General features: G+C 36.1%; 1 protein-coding gene across 1 annotated transcript in view; it reads right to left on the bottom strand.

Moving 5' to 3' along the window:
- The window catches only part of KLC1 (kinesin light chain 1), a 51,905-nt gene that overhangs the window by 15,657 nt on the left and 18,679 nt on the right, over positions 1-17,569 (bottom strand). The window contains 13 exon segments of the mRNA XM_063333262.1: positions 425-563; positions 565-584; positions 3,898-4,006; positions 5,461-5,528; positions 5,617-5,666; positions 6,544-6,643; positions 6,792-6,965; positions 7,620-7,721; positions 8,451-8,538; positions 9,051-9,276; positions 11,202-11,280; positions 13,393-13,623; positions 17,040-17,301. Of these exon segments, the coding sequence (XP_063189332.1) occupies positions 425-563; positions 565-584; positions 3,898-4,006; positions 5,461-5,528; positions 5,617-5,666; positions 6,544-6,643; positions 6,792-6,965; positions 7,620-7,721; positions 8,451-8,538; positions 9,051-9,276; positions 11,202-11,280; positions 13,393-13,623; positions 17,040-17,300 (1,647 nt within the window). The 5' untranslated portion in view covers position 17,301.

The following is a 17,569-nucleotide window of genomic DNA, read 5'->3' as shown; positions in this document are numbered from 1 at the left end:
TTAAAGAAACATTTAAAATACAGGTAAATATGGCATCAAAAGGACAAAAGCAAACTTAAGTTAATTGCCAGAATATTTCTACTAATAAAAAGAAACCACTGACAAGCAATTGTACACCAGACCATACACCAGGACACTCAATCAGCATTAAACAACTTAAATACAACTGCTTGGGATTCTTGAAGAAATTTCACCATTCAGGACAACAATAGGAACGATGTTTTAAAAATTTAAAGTTTTTTTTACATGTTATGAAAAACAAAATGTTACTCTCCATTTCTTAATTGATTCTGCAAAATTACAAAATACAAAGTAGATCAACCAAGAAACTACTGAAAATACGATAGGCTGGCGAATGGACAACCGTTTTTGTTATGGTGATAATTTATCTAGGCTATTTTCTTAAACTGTGTACTGTACTTACCCCATTCCATTCTACGCTCATACTCACTTCCTCGCCTCCATCAGGACCACTCTCGTACTTTACCACATCAACATTGAGGCTTTCTCGGCTTCGCCTTTTCTCTATGCTCTCAGGGTCATTCAGCACTTCAGCAACTCTGTTTATGAACATTGTCAAGACCCTGAGAATTAGGTAAAATAGGGAAAGGTTTAATTTTATTATGAGTTATATTAATCTACAACTTACACACAATAACCATATCAAGAAAGAAGTCAATCAAACCCATAACCCCATTACCCTGATTCTGCCTTCAAAGGGCAGTCAAGGTGAGTTGCCCTTTATACATTACAGGAATCAACACAGCATGAAGTGGACAGACAGTCTGGTAGTTTGAGAATTCAGTGACTTGCCATTCTTTTCCCTCCTCCTCTATCGCTTGTCAAAGCCTTATGGTGTTCATGTCACTCACCTGAAGCCATTTGGCCACCAGCTTAATATTTAAACAATGCACAGATCATGAACAGTCAATGCAATTTTCAGTTTTCCACCTATCAAATGGTGCAGTATTCACCCACTTTTGGAAAGAACGTTGCAGGTGTCTGAATATCTAATACCTAAGACAAAGGTTGTGTTATTTAAAAACATTGACATATGACACTTGGCACAGTAGTACAATTTATCCTTCAGAAAGAAATCACAGAAAATAGACTTACAATAGAACAGACTAGATATATGCTCAATAAAATACGTTTACTTTGTGTTAAAGAATGCCCACCAAATAATCCTTTAAATATCTTAAAAGTGTTAAGATACCTTCTGTGAAAACCCTGCACTAAAATAAAGGCAAAATCTTTAACACAGAAACTAGAAAGTAACAAAGCTCAAGTCATACTTGTTTTCAGTTTTGTTTTCTTTATAATAAACCTATATAGGTTCCAACATAGCTGCTTTCCACTAACTGAAGAGCAGAACAGCCCTCCATAATGGAATTCTACAGACAAGGAAGTATGAAACCAACACATAACCATCGCATATTTTCACTTCCACATGGCTGTATGGTGCAGAAGAGTGGCTAGAGCTCTCAGACAGTAGAGAAGCATAGGCTCAAAACAGCTTTTGCACCAAACCCTTCAGCAGCACAGAACATGAGAAGCGTAAAATGATTTAAAATCACCACTGAGGAGGTCATGTATCATATAAACAACCTCTAGGCTCTGTTCCAAAGCTACTGTCTCTCATTTACCTCACATGTTAAAAAGAAAAAATAGTGAAGGGGCAGGAACTGCACTTTCCCGGTTTGTTCGATTCTGTCATGAAAGATTAAGGACAAAGAACTTCACTGGTCTTCAAAAATCTAGCATATGCATCCCAGCAGCTAAAGCAAACAAAAATGCATGAAGGAGAACAGAGCTGTGGAGGACTGATGTTTTTCCTCACCTGGGAACAAAAGTACCTCTTTGCTTTTAGCTCAAAAAGGGACATGCATTAACCCTGTCTGTCCTCCTTTACTTTAATGACCCAGGATAGAAAGGTAGTGTTAAACGCTGCTAGTAAGATGGCATTGCTTCCTACATGTACAAATCTAGTGCTGTGTATAATGTGATATATTACGGCATGATAGTATAGGTAGTATATGAACCAATGAAAACCTGAAGCATGCTTAATAAAAATGAAGTAGCAGCAGCAAGCCTTCAGCAGGCTTTTTGGAAAATGGAGACAAGGAACAGTTTTTCCAGTGGTACTGGCAAGCCCGAAGTGGGGTGATTAAACAGGGACTCTAAAAGAGACTTCTCCAATAGCAAGATCCTCCCATCCTTAATTCCCAAATAATCAATTCCAAGCTTCACAGTAGAAATTTGAACTTGAAAAGCTGGTGTTCTGTTTGTTTTGTTTTTATACATTAAAAAAAAAGGAAACAAAGGTAACTACAAGCTAAAGTTTTCTTCCACCAGTCTTCTTATTATTATTATATTATCCCTATTTATCCTGTCTGTATCTGTTCACACTAAAAAATTATCCCATGTAATGGCAACAGTAAAACTAACAACCAAAGCAAATATGTTAAGATGCAGTGCACATTCATTTCTTATCTTCAAATCACATCTGAATGAGACACTCACCAAAAATGAACCTTCAGTAAAAGCACATGAAAATCATCCTCAGTAAAGAAAGTATCTGTATGAGCTATTTCTCCCCCACCCTTGAATTTTCTTTGCTGAAGAACTTTTCTCCCAGATTCATATTTTCCTCTTACCAGTTTAATTCCACTTATTTGGCAAACGCTCACAAGTTTTCCATCATTTTTTGTCAAAGAAAGAACTTACGCCACCTTCTATCAAAGGGAACTGTTGCTGAATTCACTAGAAAAGCACGAGGTTTGCCAGGAACTTTTTTGCACTCTCCGTTTTCCAGAAATCAGTTTCTATATACATCAAACACTGCAGTATCATTCTTTAGAATACAACTTCAAATCAGTATAACCAATAAAACCCAGTACGTTATCAATAAAGATACGATCTGTCACCTAAGTCAGTTTATTTCAATTTAGAATTTGAGTTTAGAATTTTACATGGACATAAAGAAAAAAAACAAACAACAAAAAACAAACTACTTCTGAAAAAATACAAACCTTATTTACTATTGCTTAAAAACAATATTAAAGTTGAACTTTCCAAGTTGTTTTTTTTTTTTTTCTATTCACTAACATTTTCTTATTTTGCTTTCCATTTTAAAACTGACTGACAAGCTTTGTTTTCTTGTCCAGTCTTAGGTACTTCTATAAAAGATATTGTATCAAATCATCCAAAAGGGAAAGGAAAAACAAAGAGCAAATAAAACCCCAACCAAAACAAACACTCTCCTACCTTCTATGACTGTGAGAAAGGGTTACTTGAACAGCAGATTTGAGACCACAGAGACAGCAGAGAACTCCTCCACATTAAAAGAATTATAGTCCTCCCTTAAACCGTAATACCCATGCCATCAGTTTGCAAAACTAAACAAAACAGCAACGGTCAAATTTATAATGGTCTTCTGAAGGTCTGCACAAGCTGCAGCCGGTCATATGCAGAAACAGAACATTTATAAGTTTGACGGTTCCTTATTAAAAGTAGAACAGCATTACTGGGAAAGGAGATTATCAACTGAAACTCTCCATTTTTTCCTAGCTACAGTCTCCCTCCCAGGACATGTAGCCAATTGAGGAATGCTGGCCAACACAGTGTTTTCTGCTCTTCCACTTTCCACATAATTTCACTCCAAATTTGAATCATGCCTCTAGTACACGGTGCCACTGCCCTAGCAATTAACCAGTTTGCAAGCATTAAGACAGTATCAGTTTATCACTAGTTCAGACTGAAATTAGAGGGCAACACCATGCACCAGACACTGACTAGCTAAAAGTTTATATATTCTGCATGTACAATAGATACTGAAGTTGAAAATCTGCATGACCACAGTGCAGAAATATCATTAAGGCAAATTTTCATACTTGCCTGTTTACGAGATCTCATTGCTGCCTCTTCTAATGTTTCAGCAGCTTCAAATTTGCCCTGTCGTCTGTAAAGTGCTCCAAGGTTCTTTAAGGTAGTTGTTACTGTTGGACTATTACAGAAAAAAAAAAAGTGTGTGTATATATATAAGTACACACACACACTAAACTCTTTTCAATTCACAAACCATGAAAACTTAAATTAATATAGTAACTATCACATTTTTCATATTTAGTAAGTCTCTCTTGAAATACATATACCATACTTCACATACATGGAAAAGCCTGTTAAGGCCTTTCAATATGCATTAATGGCTCACACTGATTAGTCACCAGCCCTGAAACTGGAAGTTAGTAACTAGCCTCTAGATCTACTCAAGAGAAAAAACTAGAGTGCTATATCCTTTTGTTTCTCGGATGCATCTCGAGGTGAAAATTTAGCTCAATCTGAGTGTGTCCAACCGAATAATTGTGAAGCTTCCAGAAAATATGCTTACTCATGCATAGAGTGACCATTACCATGGCATGTCTTAGTCACAAAACGAATTACCAGTTCCTTTCATCAGCTTTTACTTAGTACCTATTTGCAGCGTCTGTGCATTCAAACTACGCTTGAATAATAAAGAGGAAAAAAATATCGCACATTTCATTATCAAGTCTCACACTACAAGACATTTTTGTTTCAATGACACAATGAGATTTAGCTCAGTCACAGTACTGTTGCTTGAAGTTTTGCTCCAGTAACAGCAGAGAAAAGATTTCCTCATGCATTGGAATGAACAAGTACATGAAACACAAACCAACAAAACGTATTGCACCCAGAGTTCAGGATGGAGAAAAAGGAGCAGATTTCAACAGTACAAAGGTTCTGTTGCTTGTTAAATACAAGAATTCAAACACTGAAGAAACAAAAACCCCTCACTGAATATTATCAGTACTAGGTGCAAGCCTTTTCTTACATTGTACCACCTGCATGTTAAAAAAAAAAAAAGGCAGTTAAGGAACAAAATTAAAGCAAACAAAAAATATTTCACCACATATAATCCAAGCTGAAGTCCTTTTTTCTCTTCTTCCATTTTAAGATATACGTTTTAATTCACACAAAACTATATTCTTCAAGGTTTAGAAACTCAAATAATGCTGAATTGTGGCAGTTTAGCTTTGGTTTTTGTGCCAGCTAGAAAACTCAAGGCTCAGTTATTTGCACAGTCTCCTTTTTGCTTCTGGCCCTCTCTAGAGGTCTTGCTGGGGCTGGAAGAGCACATATGCCAACCAGCAGTATAAAAAGAAAGAAAGGTGACCTATGCTTCCATGTGAAGTACTGCCAAGAACACAAGTAGTGAATCTTTATGTCACTAGATCTAACCAGCCTAGAGTAAAAGCAGCCCTGGGACTTAAAAACTGCTACTGTGTTCCTGAAACACAGACTTGGGGCCTGAATTTTTAATACTACAGTTTTTATAATCCTGAACAAGTAGCTGGTTTGGTTTCATTTTTAAACATGCTTTAATGCGGCATTTCTAGATACTGGGCTATTGCTGCTTTGTCCTGTAAAGAAAATACCCACCTGTCAACTTTGCAAGCTTTGTACCAGCCACCATATTCTCCAAAAGATGTGCCATCTTTTTGCTTTCCCTAAAACAAAAGTAACATTGAAGAAAAATAACTGATTTGTAACTTAAATTGTAAAAGCTACAAAAAAGATTTATGGCAACAGCCTTACTTTGCATTCTTCCCTCTCTTCTGCATGCATCCAAATAGGCTTATTTTCATCTGATGAAACAGAAGAAAATAGATTATAGAAGTACAAAACTACAAAGTATTCATTGTTTGATTTTCACTCTTCCGAAATGAAGTTGTGAGCCAGAGAATTATACTATTACCACCACAAAAAAAACCCCTTACTGTCCCTACTACAAGCAGCAGATAAATAAAACATGCACCTCTTACAGTTTTACCATTTTGTCTTCTTTTCTTATCTGAACTTAGAAACAGGTACTTCTGAGAAGCTTTGAAGTCATTATATGCTGACATTGATTTGTCATGTACCTAGTTCTGTGCTAGAAAACATGCATTTATTTCTTTTATCATAACAACCATTTTGACATCTAATAAGTGGTGCATATGCTACTGTCATGGAATGCAATGAAAATTCTTCACTGTGATTTATAGTTGATAAAATGCATTTGACTTCAATGTATAGTGTAATTCACCATTTAAGGGTATTTTCCCCATTCTTTAAATGTATTAACAGAGAACTCACATTAACAATATATTTATTATATCATTAGAAATCCTGCACTGACTTTTTCTGTGACTGTAAAGTGACATACATTTTTCTGCCTCTATAAAGATACTAAAATTGGTTTTGGTTGGGCGTAAGATAAATTATGCCAGATACAAAATTCTTAAAACTTAAACCTACCGAGTCTACCTCATATAAGTAAAACTCTCCTTTTATATCAAATGTTACTGCTGTATCTAAATGCTTTCTTATGATGAATCTACATGCATCTGTAATCTCATGTTTTAAGTCTACCTCAAGCAGAAAACAATTTTAATCGTGATACAATTAACTTCCTGCAGATTTTATTTCATAATAACTACAAAAATGAAACATACATTTGAATCTAGGGACTAAGCTTCTTACCATCTACAGAGCCAAACTCCCGTTCATGAGCGCGAGTGAGAATCTCTTTGTATAAAGTTTCTGCTTGCTTAAATTTGCCCTGTTTTAGATAGCAGGATGCCTGAAAACAAAAAAAACCCCAAAGATATATCAGCACACTGTTTTATTTAGCTTGGTAAATAATAAATACAATACATGCCGAATAAAGGTGCATTTCAATTCAACACAAAATTTTACTTTTTCTTCGATTTACTTTATAAAAGGCTTACCAGGTTATTCTTTGTTTTCGCAACATTTGGATCATCTGGTCCCAGTTTGGTTTGGTAAATCTCCAGTGCCCTCTGATAGTAGTATTCAACCTCCTCATATTTACCCTGGTTCTGGCATAGCAAAGCCAAGTTATTTAATTGTTTGGCAACATCAGGGTGATCTTTCCCCAGAACCTGAAAATGAAATACTTTGTGTTAAAACATTCTCCAATTATCATATCAGGGTTTAGAAATGCATCATTTAGAAATAACCCGTTGGTTTTTATTCCTCATCAATTCAACACGAGGATGACAAAAGCAAAATTTGCATTTGAAAGATATGAAGATTACTCAATTATATTGCAAACTAAGAATGCTGCAGAACAATTCATAACAGGAATAATTTAAGTAGTGTAACAACATTATATGCAGTGTATTAAACACAGAAGCCCGAAGATGCAGGCATTCAGTCTCAATACTGGAATAAATATCCAGATATTCACAGAATAGTCAACTTAAAAAATTTAATGATGTTTCATTTTTAATTGCAATGCTCTTGTCAAATCAAAGATTACATAACTATTAAAGGGGAAAAAAAAAGGTAAAGAAAGTGAATTATAAAATATAGAGTTTAGAATACACCCAGTGTGCTCCAACAGCTCGGTAGGACTGCTGGAATTTACTACTGTTTTGAATTTCAGACGCTGCTGACTATTAGTGCATTGCTAACTCTTGTGGTTTATCTGTCAGATCCATCCAACTGAAACATAAAAAAAAAAGTAAAAATGTTTAAGTTTGCCCCCTGCCTCAAAAAGTCCATTCAAAGGTGCTGTATTCTTTTACTCATACCTTTTCTCTGATTTCCAGAGCTCGCTTACACAACGGTTCAGCTTCTTTGTACTTTCCCCGTTTACCATAAAGTACTGCAAGATTGTTTAGAGTTGCTGCCACCTGTCCACAGTAGAGAAATATTAATTACACTGGAATTTGCCAATACAAATATCTGACAAATGAACATATCTGCAATGCACTGATGTTTTCAAATTTTCCATGCACAGGGTAGACCTCTTGAAACGTACAAATGAAGAAATAATTACTATTGAATGCATACATACACAAATGAAGAAAGGGAAAAAATCCCAAATCATGAAATACTTTTGCTTCATTTGTGGAAATGTCCTCTAGTGCATACATTTTCTTCATACATTCTTCTCTTACAAAGGTACCTCTCACATCTATATTCAGAGCTGCCCTGCTTCACTCAGGCTATGTGAAGTGAGATATCACATTAATTTTAAACAGTAAGTACAAAAGCTTGATTTATGTTTCATTTAAAAGCAGCAGTAAAACAAATCAGAAGTACACCTTCAATCCGAGTTTAATAAAGTGATTTGAGTAAGTAAATTAAAATCTTCCCAAATTAATTTCCCACAGAACATCCATGCAATCCAAAATCAAGTATGTGCGAGTCATTTGTGGTGATACAGCACTGAATATAGCGCTCAAAATGTACATTAAATATTTAAGAGAAAACAAGAATGTTACATTGTGGCCTCCTACCTGTACTGTTTAGAGATAAGCCAGGTCTTAAAAACTTTCCTGTTGAGTTTAATATTAGAATGAGTTTAAAAAATTCAGTGAAAAACACAACTAAGAATATGATATTGCGTGTATACAAACCGCTGGATGATCTTTGCCCAAAGTCTTTTCACGGATAGCCAAGGCATCATTCAGGAGATTTGCTGCATCTTTGTATTTGTTCTGGTCTCTAAATTTTAAAGAGTCATAATTAATACTGGGGATTCAGAAAAGGAAGTCAAAAATGAAGCTGACTTCAGTACTGGCCTAAAGATGCTAGCACAAAAAAGAGTAACTGAATATGCATTCAGAAATCAGGAAGTAAAAACCTGAAGCCTGTAACTGTAAAGCAGTTTGCTGGCTGAGGACTAGCACACACTACTTCTACGCTGCTGTCCAATTTATACCTCTAGATTATCTGTAAGTGGGTTATCAAGACATGCCCCCTCAGCAGACAAAAAAGAAAAGCATCAAAACCAGCTTCACTCCCAAAACCAAGACACACGCGAAAATACAGCAACTTGTTTGACTTTGAACTATATGGCGTATATAAATATTGCAGGACCCTCTTGAGGGTTTTAATAAAAAACAGGGAATGGAAAACAATACAACTGTCAAAAAATTTTAGTCTGAACATTAACAGGTTGCAGCCAAACACTAACTATTTATTTAACTGGTATGTAGTTATGTCAGTATACAAACCTGTACACCAAAGCAAGTATGTTCAACATAGTGGCAACATCAGGATGATCGTGACCCGAAGTCTTCTCCAGATCTTCAAGAGCTTGTTTACAGAGAGGTACAGCAACCTCGTATCTACCTTGTGAGGCGTACTGAATAACAAGATTATGAAGGGTCCTTAATCTTGCTGGAATTTCATAGCCACCTTGTTGGGCAGCAGCTGCTGCACTGCTATGCTGCTGTTGAACTGAAAGAAATTCAAAAGATTTCAGGTTGTTTCAAAGATGACTGTAACTAAACCATCTAATGTTACTGCTCAATGACACAAAATGAGACTCATTGAATTTTATTTCTTCAATACAAAGCATTACTATTAAAACATACTTCACAGCAGTTGTACTGTCTTGAACAGTGACAGTGAAAATATGACCATTTTACACTCCATACTCTGTCCAGTATTGTATTATTTTACAGTTCTGTTAGCTCAAATGGCCAAATGTAATAAACCAATGAAGGAAGTATGAAACTATTTCAGCTCAGCAAATCATTAACAATTCTCAAGATTAAATCATAACTTTGCACTCATAAATATCGATGTTTCCCTATGGAAAGGAACATTAACACAGACAAGCCAAATACCTGCAGAAAATCTCAAATGATTTGTCCTTTTTCCTTTATTTTCCTTCTCTAAACATACAAAATTTTTTGTTTCCCTTTGATTGCTATACCAGGGAATACTTAAGGTTGGCACATAAAGGATTAAAACACCTTGGATGCTGCTAATAACAGGTGCAAGAGAAAAGGCACTGAGTCACCAAAGGCAGTGTCAACCTTCAGGGTTAGCCACTTATTTTCCAGTAGCTCCTAACCTTTGGTTGTTGCAACCCCCACGCCCTCACTCCTCCCCCAAATCTACTACTCTTTTTCTCTTCACCTGAGAGATTTCTGGGAAGACAGAAAATTACCTCTTACTCATTTTCATTAAATTCTAGACAACACACAAGATAAGCGCTGCTGTTGTGAGCCTGACTTTCTTCTCTCCTTTCTATTAAGCAAAACACACTCTCACTGCAAGCGGGAACCTTTTTATGTCAGTAGAATCATAAAATTCCAAGCCTATGTTCACAATGACTGCCTACCAAAGCACTGAAGCATTTCAGTATTTTTCCTGGAGGTCAAGGAAATTACCGAAATCTCAGCTTTGTCTCCTGTAAAGCAAAATAAGGTCGATGGACTACACAGATATATAGACAGCTTTGCCATTCAATTTTCCTGCTACAAAGGAAGGAAGGATGAGTTCAGCACAGTCAACGCTAACCTATTTTAAACTCTTCAAGTCTTCCTTCCACTGCTGGCTACGGATAGCTTTACCATGCTATCAAGCATACAGTGTATCTTGTGTATGTGCCCATAAAGGAAACTGAAACTCTGCTGATTACACAGGTGGGACCCTTCAGATATTTTTTCTGAAGTCATTTGTCTACTAAGAACCATTATACTACTAGCACACTGCACATACGCTACAATATCAATACATTATATAATATCAGCTTTACACCCATACAAAAAACAGATTTCACTACGCAAGCCTTACCCTATTAATGGTGTCTTTCAACCACAGTACCATACCCCTACCTCAAACTTCACTGCATATTCATCAGCCCTTCTGACCTGAAGACAATATTTCTAGAATAAGTAGTAAAACTAAGGAAGACGATCTTAGCAAAGGACGAAACACTATATAAGAATGACTTCATACTGAAACCTGCCCCAAAATGTTAAATCAGATCATTAAAAAAAGTCATTAACAGAATTCAACCACCTGGGCACACCATCAAAATGCTTCAATGTTTCAGAATCTGCCTCAGTCACTTGGAACAAACCTTTTCCATTCTGAGGCTCACAGTAAAGACTGTGGAACCAATTCTGTACTGAAGTCAGTCCCAAGAACTTTACAACAGCTGGTAAACTCTCCTTAAAAAACTACACCCCAGTTCTATAGATATAGATGTACCGAATGTATATCAATGACTGGTTTCCTTATTCTAGCAGCAGCATTCACCACTCCACTGTGTCCCAGAGGACCCTAAGCATGGATTCATTTTTGTAAAGAGCATCTTTATATTCTGCACTGCAGAAATACACTAACATTGTAACTTGAAGTGCACTTACTTCCTTGTCCTTGGTCTTCATCATCATTGGGAAATAAGTCATCCAAAGGCTCTTTGGTGGAATCCGTATCTTTATCCTCCTATAGAACCCCAAACCCAAACAAATAGTTACACTTAAATCGAAGGCATAAAGGGACAGTCCATTTAATCAGCAACGTTAAAGGAAAACCCCACACCCAGAACTTAGAAATTGCCAAGAATAAGATTTCTCGCAGGAGTTTAATGAAGGTCTTATGTTCAAATGTATTTACATACTCTGCCCCAAAACAATACAGGACACCTTCAGAAGAGCCAGGAATAGAAATGAGGTCTCCTAGATTTCAGTCTCAATTTAAGCACACAAGAACACATTTGCTATTCTTACAGACACATTATACCTAATGAAAGCACCCAGTAAAGAGTGAGTTCTACAGAATACAGAATTGTCCACTGCACTTTTTTTAGACATAAATGCAGTTATAGATGAGCAAGGGAGAGGAATAATGGGATTAATCTCCTGAAGGAGAATAAAGCTGCACCAGCAACTTTAATTCTGTCATTTCAATTTTTGAGTACTCAACTTCTGCACAAATAACAGATTTTGCAATCGTGATCTGTAGGGCTCAAAAGAAAAAAAAAAATACTTGGAAGGAAGTTCATCTCCAATAGTCTCCATCTGAAACCATATTAATTTCTGCACAATCCATCAGTGTATATTGATTTTAAACATACAAAGATTATCCCAAGTCCCACAATCATGTAAAATAAAGAAACACATCATCTCTCAAATCCTATTTCTTAAATGGGGAGTTTACACAGTACAAATAGTTGAAGTTCTCAGAAATGTTAAGCTCAGTAAGGAGAAAACTCAGAAGCAGAACACATTCCTATTTGTCTGGCTCTCCATCCAACACCTTTTTCCAAAGATGAGAAAAAGGCAACTGCTGCTGCTGGCGTACAAGTTCAATGGTGGCAAAGTGGGTGCTGTACAAAACCAGCAGATTGATGGGACTAGATCTCAGATGGGAAGTCCATAATTTCAAGTGTGCTGATTCCAACCTCATACTAAGTATATAAAATCTACTATTTTCAAAGGCTAACAGCAGAGGCTGTCCATATGGTTAGTGAAACTAGAAACTTTGCTTACTTTGACCCTGGTTGCTAATTAAACTTCAAATAATGGTGCTATTTAGGCCATCTGCAGATTACAATTCAATAGTTAGCACATCAAAATCCCAGTATTCCCTCCTCCTACCCCTTTTCTAAACAGGCTTCACAGGCAGTATTCAGCTACAAATACAAACTCATGAAATAGCACTGAAATGTGTCATGTGCAACTGACCAAAACAACTCTCACTACTGACAATATGTTAAAAAGGATTTAGTCAAGCAGTCAGTTAAGCATGATTAAAATGCATACATTTTCAACCATTATGTTGCTGAAATAATTGGTTATGAAAAACGGTTCTTTCCAAGACACAGCTGAGAAGGTCTGAATGCACAAAATGAGGTATATCTCTACAGTGCCATCTAACTTAAGAAAACAAAACAAATGGATAACAAGGGCAAATAATTCAGATGTAATTTTAAGTGATAAGTTACTTCCATAAATTAAAATTTTATCCATTTTCTCTCTGAATCTAAGAATATGTAACACAATGGGATAGCTAAACGCGACTGAAAACACAGACAATCACGATGTCTGATAGAAGGTCATGAAACGGGATTCAATAACATCCTATCCTAGTATAAATTCTCAACAGATATAAAAGCTACACACTGATTTCACTACACAAAAATAAAATATTCTTCTTGCAGTCAAAATATGCCATATCCCCTATGTCCTTAGAATCTCTAAGAGTTTACATTTCCCACTTATTTTAACTGTTGAATTTACAGCAGGAAATTTCTGGCTTGAAGTTCAGTTCTATTTTTTTTAAGCTAATATGATACTAAATAAGTATTTATGGCTTTTGACCCTGATATGTATTTTATTATCTACAGACAGTAAAACATTTACTCTCTTAAAATAAGAATGACCGGAACTCTCAGAATCTTTCTGCAAACTATGTGACACTGGTACAAGGTAAGCATTTTAATGACAAGTTTATGTTAGAGACAAATAAAAAGCTTATATCTGTCATTTCTTGGTAGCTAGGCAGATTACAACACATACGTAAATGTAAGGTGCTTTCTACTCTACAGCTACTTACTGATGGTGAAATATCATCGTCATATTTTTTTAATTGATTCATGAATTCTAGATGTTTCTTCTCTTCCTCCAGTTGAGCCACAGATTGCTCACTTTTCTGTAGTTTCTGTTGTGTGTTGGCTAGTTCATCCCGCAGCCACTGATTTTCCTGGCATAGGCGGCGAACCTGAGCACGCAATTTCTGCTTCTCTGATTCCACTGCATTTAAGTGATTTGACAAGGCCATCATTACCTAAAAAGCAGAAGGTGTCACATGACGTACTTCCTCTAGAATGCAGTTCTGTATTTAACATAAAAGCCTTTTATTATTTAAAACCTATGTCAGCTGTGAAATCTGGTAAACGTTCAGATTTCTCTTCTTTATATATCTGGTTCTCACCTTTCCTCTGAACTCTTTAACATTGTTTAGCCAGAATTAACTTAGAGAAACTCTCTACTAATGATTGTTTTCCAGGATGCTATCAGAATTCAAATTGTTTTAGAATTCCCTGAAGTTTACATATAATCTTTATATGAAAAAATTCAGTTAGGATTTAGATTACCGAAATGGAAATCTCTGTTCCACTAACATTAAAAGGAGCAGTAATACTTTTAACTTGAAGGATCACAAAAATAACCTAAGAACTAACAGAGTTCTAAGTTAAGAGCTTTCAGACAGAAAAGGATTCATATAGATGCTTACAGTTCATAAGCATGAACACCTCAGCATAACGATAATACTTCAAAGGGACAATTATACTACTGAGATGTAAATGCACAACGCAACATACAATCTATATAAGCACTTTAGATATACATATCATAACCTTGAGTATGCAGACATTCAATGTCTTTGAACAGGCACATTAAGGACAAGAACTAGAACCGCCATAAAAGCAGTCTACTTGGATTATTTATTTTTTTTTGCTAAGCAAAGTTAAATGAAAAAGGAGCTTGTTAAGTGAAAGCCAGCCACTACATCCTGAAGATACTCCCCCTTCACTGTTTATGTAATCTCCCACTGATACACGTAGAACAGCTAATAGCAATTCCAGAAAGCACACCTTGTAAGAACGGGCAACTAGTGATAATAAAAATCTTCTTTTAGATGAGTTTGACATGCACAAGTTATTAGTATTTAATCTCCTCAATTTCATGTTTCTTTAAAACAAAGTTACTTTGAAGTGTTTTTTAAACTAAATATTTACTGTGAAACAGATAGCGTCCTTGGCTGATATTTCAGGTTTCAAAAAAAATCCATCAAGCCTTTGAAAACTACTTTTTCCTATAAAGGTATGATAAAACTCCAGGTATAACTTCCTAATACCAGTCCAAATCTCCAGACTTCTGCACCTACCTATTTACATATTCAAAATTGTTAACAATTTAAATTATTTGGCCTATTCAAACAGTGGCATTTGTAACATCAGAAAGTATACTTAGGAAAGTTGCGATAATAGGGTCAACATACTCAAACAACATTCTACAAGCTACAATGACAAACTAAAATCCTTTGTAATCTTACTCTCTAGAATTAACTGAAAGAAAAGTTTGATTACTTCTTCAACAAAGTCAGTTTCATTTTCATGGAATTAACATGTGTCATCAGACCTACATCCATGTCACAAAAACATGTACAAAAGATTTCCATATCTTAATTTAAATTAAGACAACCCCTACATATTTGCAACCCAAAGCGTGCAGGGAGAGTAGGCTTATTAGGTCCGAGGGCAGTAGTCTGAAGCAGTGTAATTGCTTTCCCAACAAAGGCAGTAAATGCAGACTTCTTGGCTCCTTGCCACCACAGCTCACAAAATACCACGTGGGGCAAAGGCGGCAATAACATCTGCAACTGAGGCTGCTGAATCCGATAGAGCCAGGAATCAGAACTAGCTCTCTGGAGTCCCATGACTAACCATGTCAAAGTTAGGAAAGAGAAGCTACTCATTCACTCACAGATTTTCTACAAACACCCATTAAAGGTAACTCAACAATTGCAATTTTATTCCATGTATCTTCTAGTATTTTCTTCCAATACAAGGGATCAAAGCTTGTACAATATACTAAGGCTTGACAGTCTGTACCATAATGTCCAGGGGTTCAACATTCCCATGCCTGGTAACCCATATTTGTTCATCCTCTCAAGCCTCAATTTACCATGATCCGATGCACACAACTTCCCTATCACCAAATAATAATAGCTTGATCCAGATGAGAAGACCAAGCACAGTTGTAGACCAACATAAAGCCTATAAAGATAAAATTAAGTTATTGGCATTTTCAACTCATTTGCAAACACTCTGCCATTTTATACTTATGACTATGTCACATAACATCATTTCAGGTTTTTGACCTAGTACAAAATACTCTAAAGCTGGACTGTAAATATAGTCCTGACATCCTGAATAAATATGCATCTTCGCATTCATCTTCTGCACGAGATACTTTCACCAAGTAAGATACTTCACAGAAATTAGCTCAGAGTCCCTTCTTTAACAGGGGTGAAAGCTGTTTAGATTCTGTACTCAATTCTTAACCTTCATTAGTAGAAGGTAGTAGAACATTCATTAGAGATTCTTAAGCTCCAGGAGTATTGTGAACTACTATAAAGAATCTCCGAATCAAGGTGTCCTGGTTTCAGCGGGAAAAGAGTTAATTTTCTTTCTAGTGGTTGCTGTATTTCAGATTCAGTATGAAAGGACTATCAATAATACATACTCTTTTAGTTGTTGCCAGGTGATGTTTATTCTATTCTACAGGAAGCTGAAAAAAGTCCTTGAAGCTGAGAAGGAGCATAGACAGAATAATGGAATGGCCAATGGAATATTCCGTACCACAGACATCATGCTCGGCATATAAATGGGGGCTGGCCGGGGGGGGGCAAGGATTCACAATCACTGCTCGGGTCAGGCTGGGCAACCAATTTACCAGGTGGCGAGAGTGACTTGTGTTGTATTACTTTACCTTGTATAGTCTTTTACTATTATTACTGTTATTTTCCTTTTTCTCTTATTCTAATAAACTGTCTTTATGTCGACCCACGAGCATTCTTCCTTTCATTTTCCCCTCGTTTTCTCCCTCTTCTCCCTGCCTGGGGAGAACTGCACAACCAGCTGTGTGGTCCTAGATGCTGCCTGGGGTTAAACCCGGGAGGTTTATTTCCTTCCCGAGGGAAGGGAATTAAAATACGAACTTAAGGTTACAGCAGAGTCAAAGGTTGGAGCAAATTCATTTATCTGTGAGACCTCCCTATGCAATAATTTAGAGTTAAGATGCCAATGCTCAGTTCTTGAGATGCTCAAACATTACCTGCATAAAGCTGTGGAAGAGTCCAAACAGAAAATAGCAACTTTCTCACTGAAGTAAAATGGAGCTCAGTTATGAGCTTCAATACCTTAATACTGCATGCATAATTTGTTCTGTAACACAGGAAGACAGGCAGTATCCACCTCTATTAAGTAAAGCAGTCTTTTTCCTTAACATACAATAACAACATAAACATCCCAACACATTGCTAATACTCAGTAAGGCAAATGCTAGTCCTTCAAAACTGATCTCTATTTACTTCAAAATTTCTAATTATAGGTCAAATAACGATCTTTCATTTACTTCTTTTACACCAAAAATTCATTCAAAGTCTGAAAGGCTTTATTTCTACTGCAATTTTACCTGTGCTTCACTAAGGCCAAGCTCCAGCATTTCCAGTGACTTTCGAATCATGTTTGATTTTTCTTCAACCAGATTAGTTTCATCATCCTTCTTCAAACATTTCAGTGTTTCAAGTAAGCTTTGTAAAATGGAATTGTGTTCATTCTTCAGTGCCTCTAGTCCATTAATCACTTGCTTAGTTTTGGCAATGATTTCATCTTGAGTGAGCTTCTCCAACTTCTCTTCCTTTAAATACACCATTGTGGACATGTTTTCATACATTCTGAAATGGAAGGGTAAGCTAATTAACACAGAAGTAAAAATAAAATAAGCAATTCTCTACAAATGAATAAAGCTTTCCTTTAAGAAGTCCTTAAAACATAGGATTTTGAAATGTATATTCAGAATGTAATAATGTTTTTGCACAACTTTCATAGTGTTTAAGTCCTGGGTTCGAACAGCGTTTCAAGTTTTCCAGCTTCTGTTTCCAGAGTTAATATTAACACCAATCCATAAGCCAAACAACAACTGAAAATAAAATCTGTATTACA

Source organism: Chroicocephalus ridibundus, chromosome 4, assembly GCF_963924245.1.
Source record: "Chroicocephalus ridibundus chromosome 4, bChrRid1.1, whole genome shotgun sequence".
Classification (NCBI taxonomy): domain Eukaryota; kingdom Metazoa; phylum Chordata; class Aves; order Charadriiformes; family Laridae; genus Chroicocephalus; species Chroicocephalus ridibundus.
Note: the sequence above shows the minus strand (reverse complement) of the source record. Positions and strands in the feature narration are given on the sequence as shown.